Source organism: Rhea americana, unplaced genomic scaffold, assembly GCF_003343005.1.
Source record: "Rhea americana isolate MKP2758 unplaced genomic scaffold, rheAme1 scaffold_2, whole genome shotgun sequence".
Taxonomy (NCBI): Eukaryota; Metazoa; Chordata; class Aves; order Rheiformes; family Rheidae; genus Rhea; species Rhea americana.
Genome location: NW_028186149.1, coordinates 10075491 through 10092069, shown reverse-complemented (window position 1 = coordinate 10092069; position 16579 = coordinate 10075491). Strand labels below are relative to the sequence as shown.

Sequence of the window (16579 nt, the reverse complement as noted above, 5' to 3'; positions counted from 1 at the left end):
TCCCTTATACTGTTTATATGTCTTTGAGAGTAAATTGCTGGCCTTCATCTAAAGCTGAAAACAAAGAAGCCAAAAATTATCTGGAACTTGCAGGAACGTTAGACTGTAAAATCTGACTTTAGAGTCATAAAGCTCACATTAAAAACTGAGAAACGTACGCATGAGGTATTGTCTCTCTGTTGTAGCGCTGCTCACTTTATGGATTCCCAAGGGATGTCGCTCATCTTTCTCCTGCTCCTGGTTGCAGTGGGCCTCCCGTTCGTACCTGGGACTCTCCCAGCACATATACTTGTGCACCCCCCCCCCCCCAAACACACACTATACATAGCATTTGCTGATTAAGCTCCTGGATTGCTTTTACTTTAGATGGCAAGGTTTGATCCTGTTTCTATGGTGTTAATGTGGATTTAGATTTTGGATTTCAATGAGAGTAAGATCAGACTCCCTGCTATGGTAAGACTGGGAGCTAATCCCCAGGATCAAAATAAAGGAGCCACATTCCTGAGCTGAATCCAATTCAGCAGGTTTTATTTATTTTTCCATGTGGGCCATGGCGGACCCATTTACTGTTTCACATACGGGCCAACTGGGATTTTTTCCTCCCTTCTCTTATAGCAGGGCAGAGGATTTACTTCAGGCCTATAAAAACTGTTTCTTTCCATGTATTTGCTCAGCACTTATCTGACCGGTCCTCTAGGCCTGGTTCAAGGCTCTGCGTGCTCTCACGATGCAAAGAACAATAGTCCAGCAACAACGGTCAGCAAAAGAGAACTAAAAAGCTCAAAAGGTTCAGAGTCTTCTTGCAGCGGCTCTCTCCAAGTCCCCTCACCTACTCTGACGTTACGCACATTTCAGAAGGCACCGGTGGCGGTCCTATGCTGACCTGTCTAATTACAAGAACCTGTGCCTTATATATACCTTTAAAAGACACCTGAATACATAAGTGGTACTGAAAACAGCCCTAGTTACATATCTCAGCTCTAGATAAATCTGTATGGGGCGCATCCTTCTTCTGTCTCCTCGAGTCCTTCCCTCACCAGCCTTACCCTCTCCAGCTCCTGGTACCTTGTCGCTGCCCCTGTGTCTCCAGGCTGCCTCCTTAGCTGAGCGCATTGCTCCTTGCACCGTTGAGGAAATATTTCTAGCATATGGTAACCCGCTCTTGAGACAGACAATGTGGCCTCAACTCATTTCAATTACATACTCATTACTTCTTCTGGACACCTCTTCTAAAATCTGTATGCACTGGGGAAAATTTAGATGAGCAGTAAGCAAAGTACAGCTTGGCTACTCAGATTTAGAGAACATTATTGGCTGGACAGGACAGAAACCACCAAGTAGCTACAGAACAATCACATTCCAAAATCTCATCACCGGAGACTCCAAGCACGTGCAAGAATATAGAAAGATCCCCTTCTTTATTAGCTATCCAAACTATACAGTGGAAAATACAGTCTACTCTAGACATCACTCTAATGGGAAATAACGCAAATCTCAGTATTGTCAGGTTTTGCAGGCATGCTTTTCAAACTTAGTAACTAGAAGTGTTTTTGCTACAAACCACTTGACTTCRTAACTGCCCAACCCACTGAAGAAAGCTGAAGTGTTCGCAGCTTTTAGATGTGTTTCAGAGGACAGCTTTGACAAGAAGGTGTGACTGGTTTAAGATGAAGTTCCAGATGACTCTCGTGATATATCTGGACAATGACCTTGACCCTGAAATAGCTACTGAAATTATTCACAGCAACAGAGGATGGCAGGCAAATGATACACAAASCTAATAAACTGTGAAACAAATAGAAGTCAATGCTGTGCATTTTAAGTGTAAGYTGGTGTTTGTGAGCAACCCTTACCTTGATTCTGTCATGATTTTTTTATTTTAAGGGAGTTTTAGTTTAGAAATGTTGAATCCATTACCACTTAAAATCTATAATGGAATGAGCTGAGCTGTCATTTTAAACAAGAAAACTCTTCCACACTTTTTTTTTATGTGCAAAGACATACCATCAGCAGCCCATCAAGGAAATGGATCTGAAGTAAATTTAGTGTGAAATAAATAATGAAATAGCCAATGTCCTTAAACAAGGGTTTTTCTAAGTTACAGCGGGAAAGTAAGCAAGGAGTCTTATGAAACCTATAACAACTTCAAATCAACCAACCAAAGTAAATTCCTGTGATGAAAAAGTACTGGTATTCTTCTTTCTCAGAAACAGGGAACTGCAAGAAAGCCTGGACTGATTCCACGTTGTAGAATAAGATTTAATTCTGTGTTTTGGGGTGGAATACAGCAGAGAACAAAAAAACTCAGTTATCAGACAATGAACAAGCCTTCTACTTCAAATCATGCTGCATACACACTTAATTTCAACTTTTTACAAAGCACATCCTCAGATCTCCTCTAAAAAATGAATGAGTAATATCTTCATTGTCCTTTTATTTTTTTTCAGAGCAAGGTTTACTGGAGTGTTATAAATAAATCATGGAGCCACACACTGAAAACAAATGCAAGCCCAAAACTAAACTTACTCTTAAGCCAGGGCATCGCCTGATGCAAGACTTGCAAATAGTATCATTAACATCTGCATCCTAATATACAGGGGTCAAATGAAAACTGTATATGCCACTCTTATTCTAGCTCTCCTTTACATCTGGCATTTGCTTTAGTAATTTTGAAAGTGCCTTTTGACATAATTTTACGCTTCTTATTTCCTGGATTCTTCAAAAATGAATGAAAATTCTGAGGAATTCCCTCATGTAGCATTACAGGGCTATCTGCACAGGTTATCAGGAGTGGAAACTGCAGTCCCCTGCCAGACCTCTGCCACGTGAATTAGCAGAGAAACCGAGATTTTCATCATCCAGGCAGACTAGCACTCTTTAGCACTAGTGTATGTGGCAGACCCAATACTAAAAGGCAACATGTTTATTTGCTGAGAGCAGGAAAACAGTCAGATGCTTTTATGCCTTATCCTTAGGATCAATTATTTATTTATTTATTTTCATCTCCATATCTAGGTCCTTGGAAATATAGTGCTAGTTCTATCTCTGGCTTGCCAGCCAAGTTCCAGTTTCCCCTAAAAATGCAGCTATGTCTACACTACCAGCAACACAACTCAACAGCAACAGATTCATAGGCCAAAATAGTTGATGTTGAAGATTCAGCACCCATACTATACACATTACTTCAGACTAACTCTAGTCAGATCCCAGGACTGCATCTGCATTAGCTGCTGGAGATCATGAGGTGCTTTCCTGGAGCACATCTTCCAGCCCAGCTTAATCCAAAAACCAGTTCATGTTCTCCAGAACCATTCTGTGATGCAAACTGATGAGCAGTATGCAGGGACCATCGTATATTTGATTTGCTTCACAAAACATAYTCTTCATCCAAACTGAAATGCTAATATATTGGCAATTCTATCCCTCCCCACACAGTCTTCCTGCCAAATCAGTCCCAATTCCCTCTCCTGGCTCCACGTACAACTGATTTCTCCCCTTCCTCTCACCATGCTCCAGATTCCATCTCCTACCCCAGATACCTTACTTAATCTTAGTCTTCCCATCTTTTTTGGTAGTTCCTGGACCCAGTGTATCCGTCCTAGGTCTTTCTCCCACTTTGTCATATCTGTCTTATCTGTCATATCTTCATCCTAGGGTCATAACATCAAATTTTTCAGTTCAGCTAGTCTCATTTTATCTTTCCCTCTCCTCATGCTGTTATTTGATCTCATCACTCCTATCATAAGTCTGGAAAGGGTAAGAAACTCACTGCAAACTCTCTTCCATAATAAYTGAATATGAGGTCGGAGGCATCACTGAGAGCTCATTCGGTGGTGCACACTGCAGCAAAGCAGGAAACAAGAACAACTGCAAGGATGCTTTTTAATAGCTTATCTCTGGAATAGGAGCATTTTAATCTATTCTAAGCAGACTGCACACATACAATCTTGTATGTGTAGGACACTGCCATGTGACAAGCTAGAATACATTCAAAAAAGATAAGCTTTTCAGAAATGTTAGCTGTTAGCATCCATGAAGCCCCTACAGAGCATGAAGSAAAGATTTTTTTGCAAAGGGTTGTAGTAAAATATGTGTTGATGTTCATAGATATTGCAAAAGACTCATCCGTGACCAGAAGACCATTGCCTGCCAAATTTCAAATCCCTGATCTGTGATCAAGTCCAACAATGGGGGGTGTTAAGACATATTAAAGAAAAGGTTTCAGGAATGTTTTGACAGTGCGAAACAAGATGTTTTTTCTGTCTATGTCCTTGGAATAAGCCGAATTGTTTTGGCTGAAATTTCTCCAAAGCATTCAGCACCTGGCATGGAAAGTTTCTGACCCAAGTGTTCAATTTTGCAAAAACTCATTCACATAAAGTGAAGTATTGGGCAGTTTTGATGAAGACGGTTACGAGGTCCACATACAATGATTTCAAAGAGAGTAAAAGACAAGAAGTACCAAGCTTTCACAAAACTGAGCCAGCTGATGACACCGTACAGAGAAACTCTGAATACCAAGGCACTAAATAACCAGCCTGGCAGAAGGCTTCYATTTAGATAAATGTGCAAACTGAAATTAGGTTTCTGATGAAGTATATTTGGGGATGACGCTATACAAGYATATGACAGTAAGCGGCCCRTGGTAATTACACAGTGCCATAGAAAACAAACACATGAAATGAAGAAATGTTGTCATGATCATGACATGATGAAATGAAGAAAGCTATCAACTGATTGAAATGTTTTTATGAAGCTTTTAGTAAAACCTTACGAAAGTTAAAGTTTGCAAATATCAAACAGCTCTTGAGAATCAAGTAAGACCAACTTAAGTCAAGTCTATACCTTCAACTTAATTCCCTGTTAATGTCAGAACCTGCAACCTTCATTCTTGGTATCGGAACCAGAACACTTTCCTATCTTTTCTTGCCAATAAYGGTGCAGAAAGCAGACATCAGGGCCCAATCCCACACTTTTTCCATGTGCACAAAGTGCAGTGAAGTTAATGGGAGTTCCATGCACATAGCACTAGAAACATCAGGCCCATGATATCTCATTTCCCAATGGGACAGTACGTTTTACAACCTATTACAATTTCTGTTTGAATATCATTAGTCAAACCTTTAATCATTTTACCAGAATGTTAGAATCTGGCTTGCTGGAAGAAGTCTAACTTACTTTGTCTTTCAAAGGCAATTAAGTGTTAGTGGAAAAAATAAAGAATTTTTGAAATGACAGTTTGTTTCATACTTGCAAAACAGTAATACTTCTTTCCGTGCTGTTTAATATTAGGATCTAAGAGAAACATTCATTTTTTTTGTAAAAAGATATGAGATAATAAACCAAAGCAAGTCTTTTACAATAAATYGTTTGCTAACAGTGTCTAAACTTCTTATTTAAAAATAAGGACAAAGATAACTAGGTACTTTCCTATTTTTTTTTCTCTTACATTTCCTTTTYCATAATAAAATTTTTGGCTGTTGCTCTCTTTTCCAGTCTTTAATTTGCCTCATTGTGCAGTAACTTTTACATCCTGCTCACAACTTTACATGCTCCCCCTTGAATACGGATCCATCATTTGTTGATATTGTGCTTCTCAATACTCACTCTGAAAGAGTCCAAATGGACATATAAGCTCYTGGCAAAATTTTCTTAAGGGCTACACTTATTGCATTTTCCTTTACTGATACAAAAATACTGATACAAAAAAATRGCTTTATTCTCACATTTCATTCACAAAAAGCATGATCACACGAAAGCACTTCCACACTGTATGTTGAACAACTTAACTCAAAAAAGATTTTGTTTGCTATCACGGTAATACCGAGACAATCACCAAGACAAAAATTTTGRTTTTAGTAGTGTGTATACCATCTTGCTTATGTGGATGATAAATTCATTCACATAATCTAACCTACTGCAATGAAAAGTGAAAATCAAACTTGACATAGCTAATATTTTTCCCCAAAATAATCTTTGTTCATCTTTAGTTTAAAAAAACCTCGAAAGCCAGTGAGTTACAACAGAGAAAACTATGAACCATGGGTCTCCTTCATAACCCACTCAAGGCAATGGGAAACGTTCCACCAGGTAAAGTGAGATGTAGCAGCCCTTAACTGTGCCAAATCACAAGTGAAATTAAATTAATATTTTCTGGCAATACTTGAAACTGTCGCAAAATGACTCTTTCAAAACCAGACCTATTACTGCATTGTACTTACTGTACTTATATTCTAAAAAGTAACAAAWTATGATTTTTAAAAAATTTCCTTTRTCAAGGAAAATGCCAGCCAAATTTGCCAAATCAACAAGTTTAGTTTGGGTTAGTTTGGGTTGGCTTACAGCTAGCTGGGGCTTCCCCAGGAATTGTCCTTCTACAGGAGAATTTCCATTGATGTAAAACTGGAATAGACAGTACAATTTCTTCTGTTCTTCCTTCTGTTTCAGCTCACCTCCACATCAGAAAGGGGRAGAAATACATACATATGCATAYGTATGTATACATATACATACATAAAATATATATGTGAGATATAGAAACATGACTGTAACACTACAAAAATATTCAATCATTTTTRCTTCACAAGCACTTGCTTTGTGCTGACAAGAAAATCTGAATACATGTTCTGACGAAGTGAAAAAAGAAAAGAGTAGCCTCCATGAAAACTCTTCTTCAGCTCAGTGCAAGTATTCAAGAYACTTGCTCATTGTCAGGATGAGCAAATACAGAGCCTTATAAAGTACTATATACTTCAAGCTAAGAAAAAGACCTTTAATAAAGTCAACACAAAAGCTGACATTGATAGCCCATCTAATACATTAATAAAGAAATGCTGGTTTTGTCTTGTGTAAAGTTATTCTGTGACTTTAAGAGATGCTGACACAAAAATGTTCATATTTTTAACAGGATTACCTTTGTTGTACACACACATTAAATCACGGGAATTATGCACACAAAGAGTGTAAGATAGCCTAACACGAAATCCTACAGACCAATATAAGTTATCACACTGTAAGGTAACATGCACTAAAATAATGTACACTACAAATTACATTTGAAAGAAATATTTATATGTACTGCAAGAAGTATTAAATATGATTCAACATACCACAGTTTTCAAAATCAGGCCACCAGTGAAATCTTTGCATGCTGAACTACAGAAACAGTGCTAAAGTRGATGCAGCTGTCCAAGACTGGTGCTTCATCTATTTACAAAATACCTGCTTCCATTTGAACTGAACTTTGAGCATTGACTTTACTTTGAAAGCACCAGTCATCACCCTCATGTCTGTGGTTGTACAGGAAGGTAAGGGTCCCCAAAGGCATCATGCCAATGTGACAAACATTTATACATATTGTGAGTCCAGGAATAGAGAAAAAAAGTGAGAGAATTGCCATTCCCACACAGGAAGCAAATAGGATGAATGTTTTGTGATGACAGGAGCATTCCCTGCAAGGGTGGAGAGCACACAAAGCCACAGGCTTGGGCTCATCCTCCTCTCATCTATTATCTGCTCAAATAACTGGTTCAGCTGGAGAAACTAGGTCTTCAAAGAAAGCAAGAGTCAGAAGCATGCCTTTACATGACAAATATGCCCCAGATCACAGGCTGGCCAGACCCTTAAGGGTCCAGTAAAAGGTCCAGTTCTGATACCCTTCTTCTCTTATATTACCAATACTACCGAGACCTACAAAGCTACTCACAGTAAGATGCTACTTACTTTGAGGAAAAACAGCAATGTCTGAGCCAAACACAAAAATGAGAAGAAAATATTATTCCCTTGAAACCTTGTGCTTTATGCACTATACAAGTAGTTAACTCGCCTCTGAAGTTCAACTGTCTTAGACACTTTAAAAAAAGAAGCAAAGTTAAATTGAAAACCAGGCACTTTCAATCACAAGCCACAATTTCCATAAAACCATCTATAAGATGTTTCCATGATTTAAAAACTTTGCTGCAGCATCACATATATTGCAACATGAGGATACCCTCTAAAATAAGATGTGTATTTTGATGGTTATTCCTGATAGAATGAATTGAGTTGCTCCACAAAAAATGCATATCTCAAATTCTTTCCTAGCTATACCCTAATGTGTGGTATCCCTCACGGAATTTCAATAGACTAATCTAGCACAGATTTTAGAGTAAGTAGCTTTGGAAAACTGCAAACAAGTATATAGTGAAAAGGTCAGACTCTGCAATATGTGTGTTAATATACAAGCAGAAAACATAGTCAAGGATAAATTAACAGAGGATCAATTTGCAACCTACTTTTTTCTGGTGAGAAATGTGCCTTAGCTTGTCCCCTCACAAGCCTGCATGTTGAACCATCTCCTGCACAGATTCCACAGTTGTCTTCCTTGGCATTGCTCCCAAGTTGTCGATCACAGCCTACTGCCTGCCAACATCAACACCACAGTCAGAAGGAGGGCAAAGCTGTAGTAGACATGCTCAGGTTTCTGGAATTTTATTTATTATGTTATCCTTTTGATTTTATGAGCTGGCCTCATTCTTTCAAAGCATATCTTGCTTTTCAAATTTAAAATATATAAGATCTTAAAAGTGCACTGTGATTTCCATGATTTTAATGATGAACCACAACAACTGATATATTAAGCTATTCAAACATAGAAAATATATGAATCGCTTTCTCACTGCATATGTGAAGGCACACCATTGAGCATTATTCTTTACACAGGATAACTGTTTTATTTAGAATTTGTTTTTCATCACCTGTTTAATTACGTCTGAGAAAGGATTAATGCAATGAAATAACTTATATTAAATATTTAAAGGACACTCGGCCTTTAGCTTCAAAGACAAGAATCCCTGGGCAGAGATCAGTCTACTGTCCTGGCCATCAACACGTGATTGACATTGGTGTAGATCTCCTATTTGCTATAAACAGTATCAGTTACATATATATTTATTAATCAGAATTTATAAAAATTGGATGGTTCAGTTCTCTGCTTTTGTTTTTTTTTTTTGTTTGTTTGTTTTTAAATGCGAGACCTAATTTATCAAACTGCAACGACTACTGTAGAAACATCCCAGTCTAATCATTGGCAAAAGTGTTTAGAGAGTAAAGCTTTTGAAAAACTCTCAACTGAAAACTCTCCAAACAGTAAAGAAAAAATGTTACAGGGTTCCCCTTTTCTTCAAATCAGTCWCTCTGCAAGATACATGGGGGTGCAAATGGAAAGCCTTAAGAACAGGAACAGACAACACRACTAGAAGTGTGTCTGCTGAAAGGGAGATAAATATTTGGTCCCACAAAATTTTCCTCTCARTGTTTTGAAGAAGAAATGTACAGGTGGTATCAAATGCTAAGCAATGTGTTAAAAATATAATATGCAGCTTCAAGTCTTCTCAAGTCGACCTGCATGCCTCCTATACCTACACTTCCCTAAGAAAATGCAGCTAATTTGTTACAGAAATTTTTTCCCCCCTAAACTCAGAACTGACAAATGCATAAAAAGCAGTGTGGAAACTCACAGCTAAAAGCAGTGCTAAAGCTCTGAAATTGGCCCATGCTCTGCTCTTCCTTTATAAAAAGGCTTGGAAGGGGCAGCCGTAGCTGCCAAGATCCGTTGCCTCTGCGCTGTGCCAGAACTGACACGCGATCCCCTCGGAGAGCTGGGGATGGAGGCCGCGCGTAACAGGCAGGGCTGGGTCTTCCAGGCTCTCAGTAAACACACGCACACGCACGCAGCACAAATCACGGATAATCAAGCCAAACATGGAAATGAACTCTCCGCGAGTCTCACGTTTCCAGAGCAAAGCAGCCCCATCTCCCACTGCCCGTTGCTCTTTCACCCGGCTACCCGCGCTCTCCGAAGACGAAGGCTTCATGGAGGGACGTTAACTGCATGAACTGTCAGGGTACGTCAGCTGAGAAGCATGCTGCACTGAATGGCATCTCCCCAAATTTACCTCTTTAGCTGGGCACTTCACCGCAGGTCACAGGGAAGCAGGTTTGCCCATTAGCTTTTGCTGCACCAAAACCTCTCTCTTTCCACCTTTCCCTTCTGAAGCCCCCTACGTACGATGCCAATCCTCTCTAAAGAAGCACGTGGCACGCACTGCCTGGCAAGCACACACAGGGCGCTCCACGGGAACCAGGAAACACCCTAACTAGCAGGAATCCACAGGGTATCAGGAAGGAACACTACCAAGAACACTAGATTTTTCATTTACACCTGCTAAAAGGCCACTTCAGGGACTGGATCACCAAGACTCATCTCCTGATGGCCGCGTGAGGGCCCACATGAAATGTTATTAGACTGTTTGCGACTACAATCACTCAGTCAACAGCGGCTTATTGCTGAATGCAAACAGGCTTGTGCAGTGATCACCTAGAAAGGACCTAAAGTAAAGTGAACGTTGACCGATTTCTGGAAGAAAAAGAAGTAATGGAAAAAAGAGATCATAAAAATAGGAGTGAGTAAGGTGATAAGAAAAGGGGTATGGCAGGGAGCACTGTAAAAAGCGGAAGACGAGCGAACATTCTTCTTGGATGAAAGCTGGGAATTCAGTGCTGAACTGCACGGTGGATTGTTACAAGGGAACAAGAGCAGCGGTTGAGCTCTGACATTCCTCTCTCCTGACTTACTGGCATCTTCCATACTTCAGTGCACCTAATTGCCAACAGGAAGCAACTCCAGAACTGGAATAAAGACAGAAAAATCACCAGAAGTGTTTTCACAGAGACTAAATTCTGCCCTCAAATAATGGTGTGAAGCCCTTTAGGAACTGAAGACAGTCCCACCAAAATCTGACCAAATTTCATGGCTTCCAGTGAATTCAGATTTGCCCTGTTGTCCTCAGCCCGACTTAAGATGAAATGTTGAAGGAAGACTTCTCTTGTTAAAAGAGTGAATAGAATATACAAAGTTCAGCATGGAGCATTTAATAGTGTTTCCTCTTAGGTCAATAGGAGATGGCCATTAATGCCATGTAGATCCGGTGCCAGGGAAATGGACAAGTCACAAACTACAATTACACAATTATAGATTTAAAATCTACAAAAAGAGAGCTACAAAAAGCTCTACGAAATATATCTACAATAATAAATCTACAATAGTAGATATACAGTTACAGATTGCCTGCAACAGCAGACTATTTCCTTTCAGCACAACATATAATACAAGTATGTAAAGCAAATCTTAATTGAAGTTTATTAGAATAGTATATGTGTAGAGGCAACTTACTAAAGGGGCTGGATTTACTGAAGAATAATACATTAGCAGCAGGAAGTTATTTTATTTCTGCAACTGTAGGGATCTTCATTCAGTGCTAACCCAGCAAAGTATTCATTTTAAATAGAAATAAATATTAGGTTTAACTTAAATGCTTTAATAATAATTAAATGCTAAGTGTTAGTAAAACATTAATTTGATTTTAAAAAGAAATGAATTAACAGACGTGTGTGGGAAATCAGACCAACTCAGAACAGGTTGTTTCCCCCCCGCCCTCAAAAGCTATGCAGAAACACACATACAACACCAGTGTCGGTGTAACGTAAATGTTTTCATTTTAAGATATTATTTCACCCTTGCTCTGGATTCATCACTGATACAGTCAGAAAGCAAGGCAAAAACCAACAAGAAAAAAAAAACACAGTGCACAAGTGACCCCGACCCAGCTTCCTATTTTATCAATTAGTATTGAGAAATGAATGAAAACAAAACGCGAGCAGCAGAAGCGAGCTGCACCCCTGCGTGAACCAGAAAGCAGAGAGAATTCCAAAGGCCGCAACAGCTCGGTGCTTGACACATCGCCCTGAGCCCTCGCAGCTCCCTCGCAGCTCCCAGCTCCACAACCTCAGCTCTTTTCCGACCGCYGAAAACTCCCTTCGTCCTCCTGCGCTCCTCGGCTCACGGAGCCGGGGCAGTTCCCACCTCGCGGAGCCGCTGCCAGGGCGACTGTCCTTAAAGATCCTGAACCGCTCACACGTGGCAGCGATGGGGACCATACAAGTAGTTGAGAGTTTGTGTTCCTCTTGGGTAGGCTTTTAAAAATATTTATTGCTCCTCAACTGCTTCTCCTGCTCTTACTCACATAAAGATAATACTAGCACGTGGAGGTAAATTGTTGGGACTACGGCAAACACAGTCTCTCTGCAAATCCCACAAGTACATTTCCATTTTACAGCATAATCTCATGAATATTAAGAATATGTTTATTCACTCATCAATTAATTCTCAAAAGGCAAATTAAATTGTACATTGTAATACTTTATGTGAGATATTGCTGTTTTTATTAAACTATTGTATGTTTGTAAGCTACAGAGCCTGCAAGGCTTTGGTGGAAGGAGGGTGTTGAGCAAGCAGAGCACTTCCAAGCCCAGCCCCTGAAAGCCCAACATGATGATAATAAATATAAAGTATAGCTGGGCCATAACACAGAGTCACTATGAAAATAAAGCCTTACTATATATAACAAAAATAATACAAATGTGCAAACAAAAGCCACTATTATGTCCAAAGTGGAATGCAAAGAAAATAGTAATTAGCACAGAAGAATACTTCAGGGGACTGTTGCATGTTTCTTACCTCTTTTTTTTTTTCTTTTTTCTTTTTTTTTTTTTAGTAATAAACAAACACCCTCAGAAAAACATGCAGCATAGCTGCTATAGAAGAGATTTGGATACGGGAAAATGTTTACAGCTCCCCTGCCTGCAACGGTGGTGTGTTCAATGAGCTGCACCCACCCTCTGCAGCCTTCCCTCCAAGGTCCTGTTTGCATCTATTATTATGAAAACGARTATCAAGCAACGATATCTCGGGGCACAATTTAGAAAATAATATAGATTAGGATCACARTTTAGGCCTGAAGTTAGTATAGAATTTTAGACTTTAATATTAACCACCCCAAAAAATCCCTCAGATTTTGAGGGGACTGGTCTCAAATTTAGAGCTAATTCAGTAGGTGTGCTATCCTAGGATCTTAGTGAATAAACTATACATCAAGAATAGGGTATACAGSAAACTTGAGTGCCTAGAATTAGTCTTTTACATCTCTATTTGTAAAACTTTAAGMGTTAAAAAAWAAATAAATAAAATAACAGGAGTGTTTCTTAGACAAGCTGGATAACTGCAGATCTCGCCAAAGTAACAGCAAGCTGCAAGGTATCGCCTTGGAAATCAGGCCCCCAGCAACTGAATGCCACATATGGTATTTTGGCACCAAACATAAATTAAGGTTTTAATATTTTGGCTAGTAACTTCATTTGAAAAACAAAGAAGGTATTTCAGGAACCACTTTAAAGAAAGCAYCTGTGTATTTGCATGCAAAACTGCAACAAGGATAAGAAAAACAGAAAAAAAAGAAGAAAAAAAAAGAAGAAAAAGCCCTCAGCTCTCCACACTGTCCCAGGAAGGCACAGAAGTCTGATGATTTTCACAATTAAATATTTGTTAGGGTTAATTTAGCCTACATTGCTAGCTGTTTACAGAGCAAAGGGATCAGCTATAAATATTATAGGCAGAATGGGAGAACATCTGCAAGCTTTCAGGCCATAGTCAAAAATAATTATATTAGGTAATTTTAATATAGRCTATATAAATGAAACTAGTGACAATACAAACTGTATAATGGAAGAATTGGGACCCTTTCATGCTAAAAAAAAWCAATTATAAATGCTATCATTAAAAAAACCACAAATACTCTAACGATTAGGTTGCAAGTGAGTTCCCCACACAAACTGGGCTGGGAGAATATTGACCACTATGTTACAGGCTGAAAAATAAGCGGAAATTTAATTAAAAAAAAAAAAAGGTTTTGGGGAACATGCATATTGTGCATGTAAGTTAGCCTTATGGGCTACCTACGGCTTTAGATAGTCTGGAACTGGCTTTGGAAAATCGCGTGATCCGTGACTGTTTTCAAACAAAACCTGAATAGGTTATTTGGCTCTGTTCTTCCAAAGGAAAAAAAAATAGAACTATGCAAGAGAAAAATACTGTGTTGTCACAAGCAGCTAAAGAGAAAGCATTTGGTAGGCAGTGAAGAGAGCTGAAATATTCATCTGCTTTAAGAGAACTGTAAATTAGATRCTAGTATGCTAATGCTACTGTGAAAGACAAAACTGAGGGATGTTAACTATTTTGTAGTATGCTTAGAATAGCTCATGAAGTTCAGAAAAGCAAAGAAAGAGTAAAAGGTCAGGGTATAAAAATATAGKAATACAAATGAAAGAGAAAGATGAAATTGCTGCTGATGTATTAGAGGTGAYTATGGAACATCGTAAGTATTTTTACAAATATGAATCCAGAAATTACTCAAAAGCTCCCACAGCTTTTCTGTGGCTCTTATTCACTTAGTAGGGTTTCAGCTGTGGAATTAGATTTAAACAAAGAAATGAAAATAGTGTATTAATTTTTATTTGWGAGAGTCAACATATAATCTGTCAAATTCAACTATTTTTCTTTCTTAAATGGATGCTTGTAGTTATTTATGAGGAGAAAATGGACAGGACTGCAAAGCGATAGATTTTTAACTAAAATTTCAATGTAGCAAAAAGAGACTCCAGTGAAAATCCTGCAAACCCCTTTCAGAGTCTCCTCTTACTGAGCATAAATACAAACACTGACTAGAGCTGCCTACGCAGAGCTCAGGGCAGAGTCAGGCTTTGAAACTACAACTTCCCGTGTTAGATCCACGCTTTAGACCCCCTTAACGTTGTTATTCCCTTTACCGACYACTCACTCCCACGTACAGGCACTCTCTTTGCAAATAGCTATTATTTTACAGGGATTGTTTCCTTCAAGACCTGACTAGCCTCCAATATCCTAGTATGTGTTGCCTAGTTTTCTCTTTAAAATATTCCTATAATAGAACTGTTGCTGGCCAGTCTCAGTAAATGAATCCTGTGTTAGCTGGGCCACTGATCCGCTCAGAGGTGACAAATACTGTTTGGACTAGATGGAATTTGTCCTATGAAATTTGTCAAGATGTGCAAAATATTGAATGGAAGTAGGCTATTACACCAAACAGATTCAATGAAGCAATGTGGCTGCCCTGCCGCCAGGACAGCAGTTCTCATAACCGACCTATTTATGTCAACCTTACAAGAGGTCAGAACTAAGATTAAAATGGAACTAAGAAAAACAGCCACATACTTTTAAAGGTTGTCAGCACTGTACAAAATACAAGATATCCTCAGAACTGTTTCTGGTAAAAGTATCTCCTCCAAGTCTTGTCACTTGACTTAAGAAGGGACACATGTTTTATTTCAACGTTTGCTAGTAAAAGAAAGCAAGAAAACTGTGAAAAATCCTTATGTGCTCACTGAGACAAATTTCTATTGCCATTTATTAGAATCACCCTGAATAGGGAAAATTAAAATTCTCAGGATCTTGGACAGGGAAGAAGGATTTCTACAAACACACACCCACACATGAACAAAATCCCAACCGAGAAATACTAAAAGCTGCACTACCATGTGCCACCATAGTAGGTGGTTCTTTTTGCATCAACACCAGCTATTTGTTGCCTTTTCTCCTGCCTTGCTTGTCTTACCGCAGAGTCACAACACAGGCAGATGTTAMGGATGTCTGCATCTACACAACAAATACTGAATTTTAAATAAGGYTATGGAAATTTATGGCAATAAAAACACAAGTATTAAGTCCATCATGTGAAAGTCATGCTGCATCTTACTCAATATTTCCCGTGCATCTTTGTGCTGGTCTAAAACCCAGCGGCTGTCATTCAAAGCCTATCTAGCCATTTACTTCGTAATCTGTGCTCACATCCGCTGCTTTGTGATAACTTCAGCTTGCAGTTTATTCCAAAGCAGATAAAATACGACCATGTAGAGAATATAAAGAAAAGACTCCCACTGCCTCTTTCCCACGCTTATAATCTTCAAGTAATTGATTCTGAAAAAAAGAGGGAGAGATACCAGAACTTCCCTACAATTAAGAAAGTCACTTCCATCATTTTTGAAGCAGAAAAGCTCTGCTAGCAAGCCCGGAGCATGGTACATTAGCTTTCAGCAACGTTTTCAATTTCTGGTTTATTCTCATTGAATATTTAYGTCAGACTGAGCCACGGTTTTGTCCTCACGCAGACCTCTCCCAGATATCACGCTGCCTGGTTACATTTAAGCTCAGCCTAACACAGGCCTGACCAGCATAAGGTCTGCAGCTGAGCCAGCACCGCTCAGCAGCAGCGAAGACAAGCTGACAGGGGCTCCRGCATATGTTAATAAAGAGAATACGACCTCTTCGGGGACCTCGTATGTATGCTGATTAACAGCTATCCCAACCCACCGCTTCACAGCCACAGGAAGCAGCTATCCCAGTCCTCCAGTTGAACTGGTATTACTGGCAGTGAGAGTAAGAAGTTTTCCTCTGCGTATGTCCAGTYGTAGGTTGATGAGAAAGCAGGGAGTAAAGCCCGCAAAGGGAGTCAAAATGTAAAGCTCAGTGAACAGAGGCATAAAGTCAGAATGACGGGCACGAGGAGACACAACATGATGTTAAAATTCCCCAGTCAGCAATACAGAGGAAAAGAATGTAAGGCAATAAAAGAAACAGAAGATAAAAATACACCGCATAAAATTCACTGCA

The 16579-nt window shown here is 39.1% G+C and overlaps 1 protein-coding gene across 3 annotated transcripts in view; it reads right to left on the bottom strand.

Annotated features, from left to right (window-relative positions):
* ADAMTSL3 (ADAMTS like 3) overlaps nucleotides 1–16579 on the bottom strand; it is a 191514-nt gene that overhangs the window by 74650 nt on the left and 100285 nt on the right. For 2 of the 3 annotated variants that reach the window (XM_085303476.1, XM_085303475.1), the window contains exon 7: nucleotides 8274–8400. The exons of the other annotated variant lie outside the window; for it this stretch is intronic. In XM_085303476.1, coding sequence (XP_085159602.1) covers nucleotides 8274–8400 — 127 coding nt within the window. The remainder of the gene's footprint in view (nucleotides 1–8273; nucleotides 8401–16579) is intronic. 3 annotated transcript variants of the gene reach the window in all.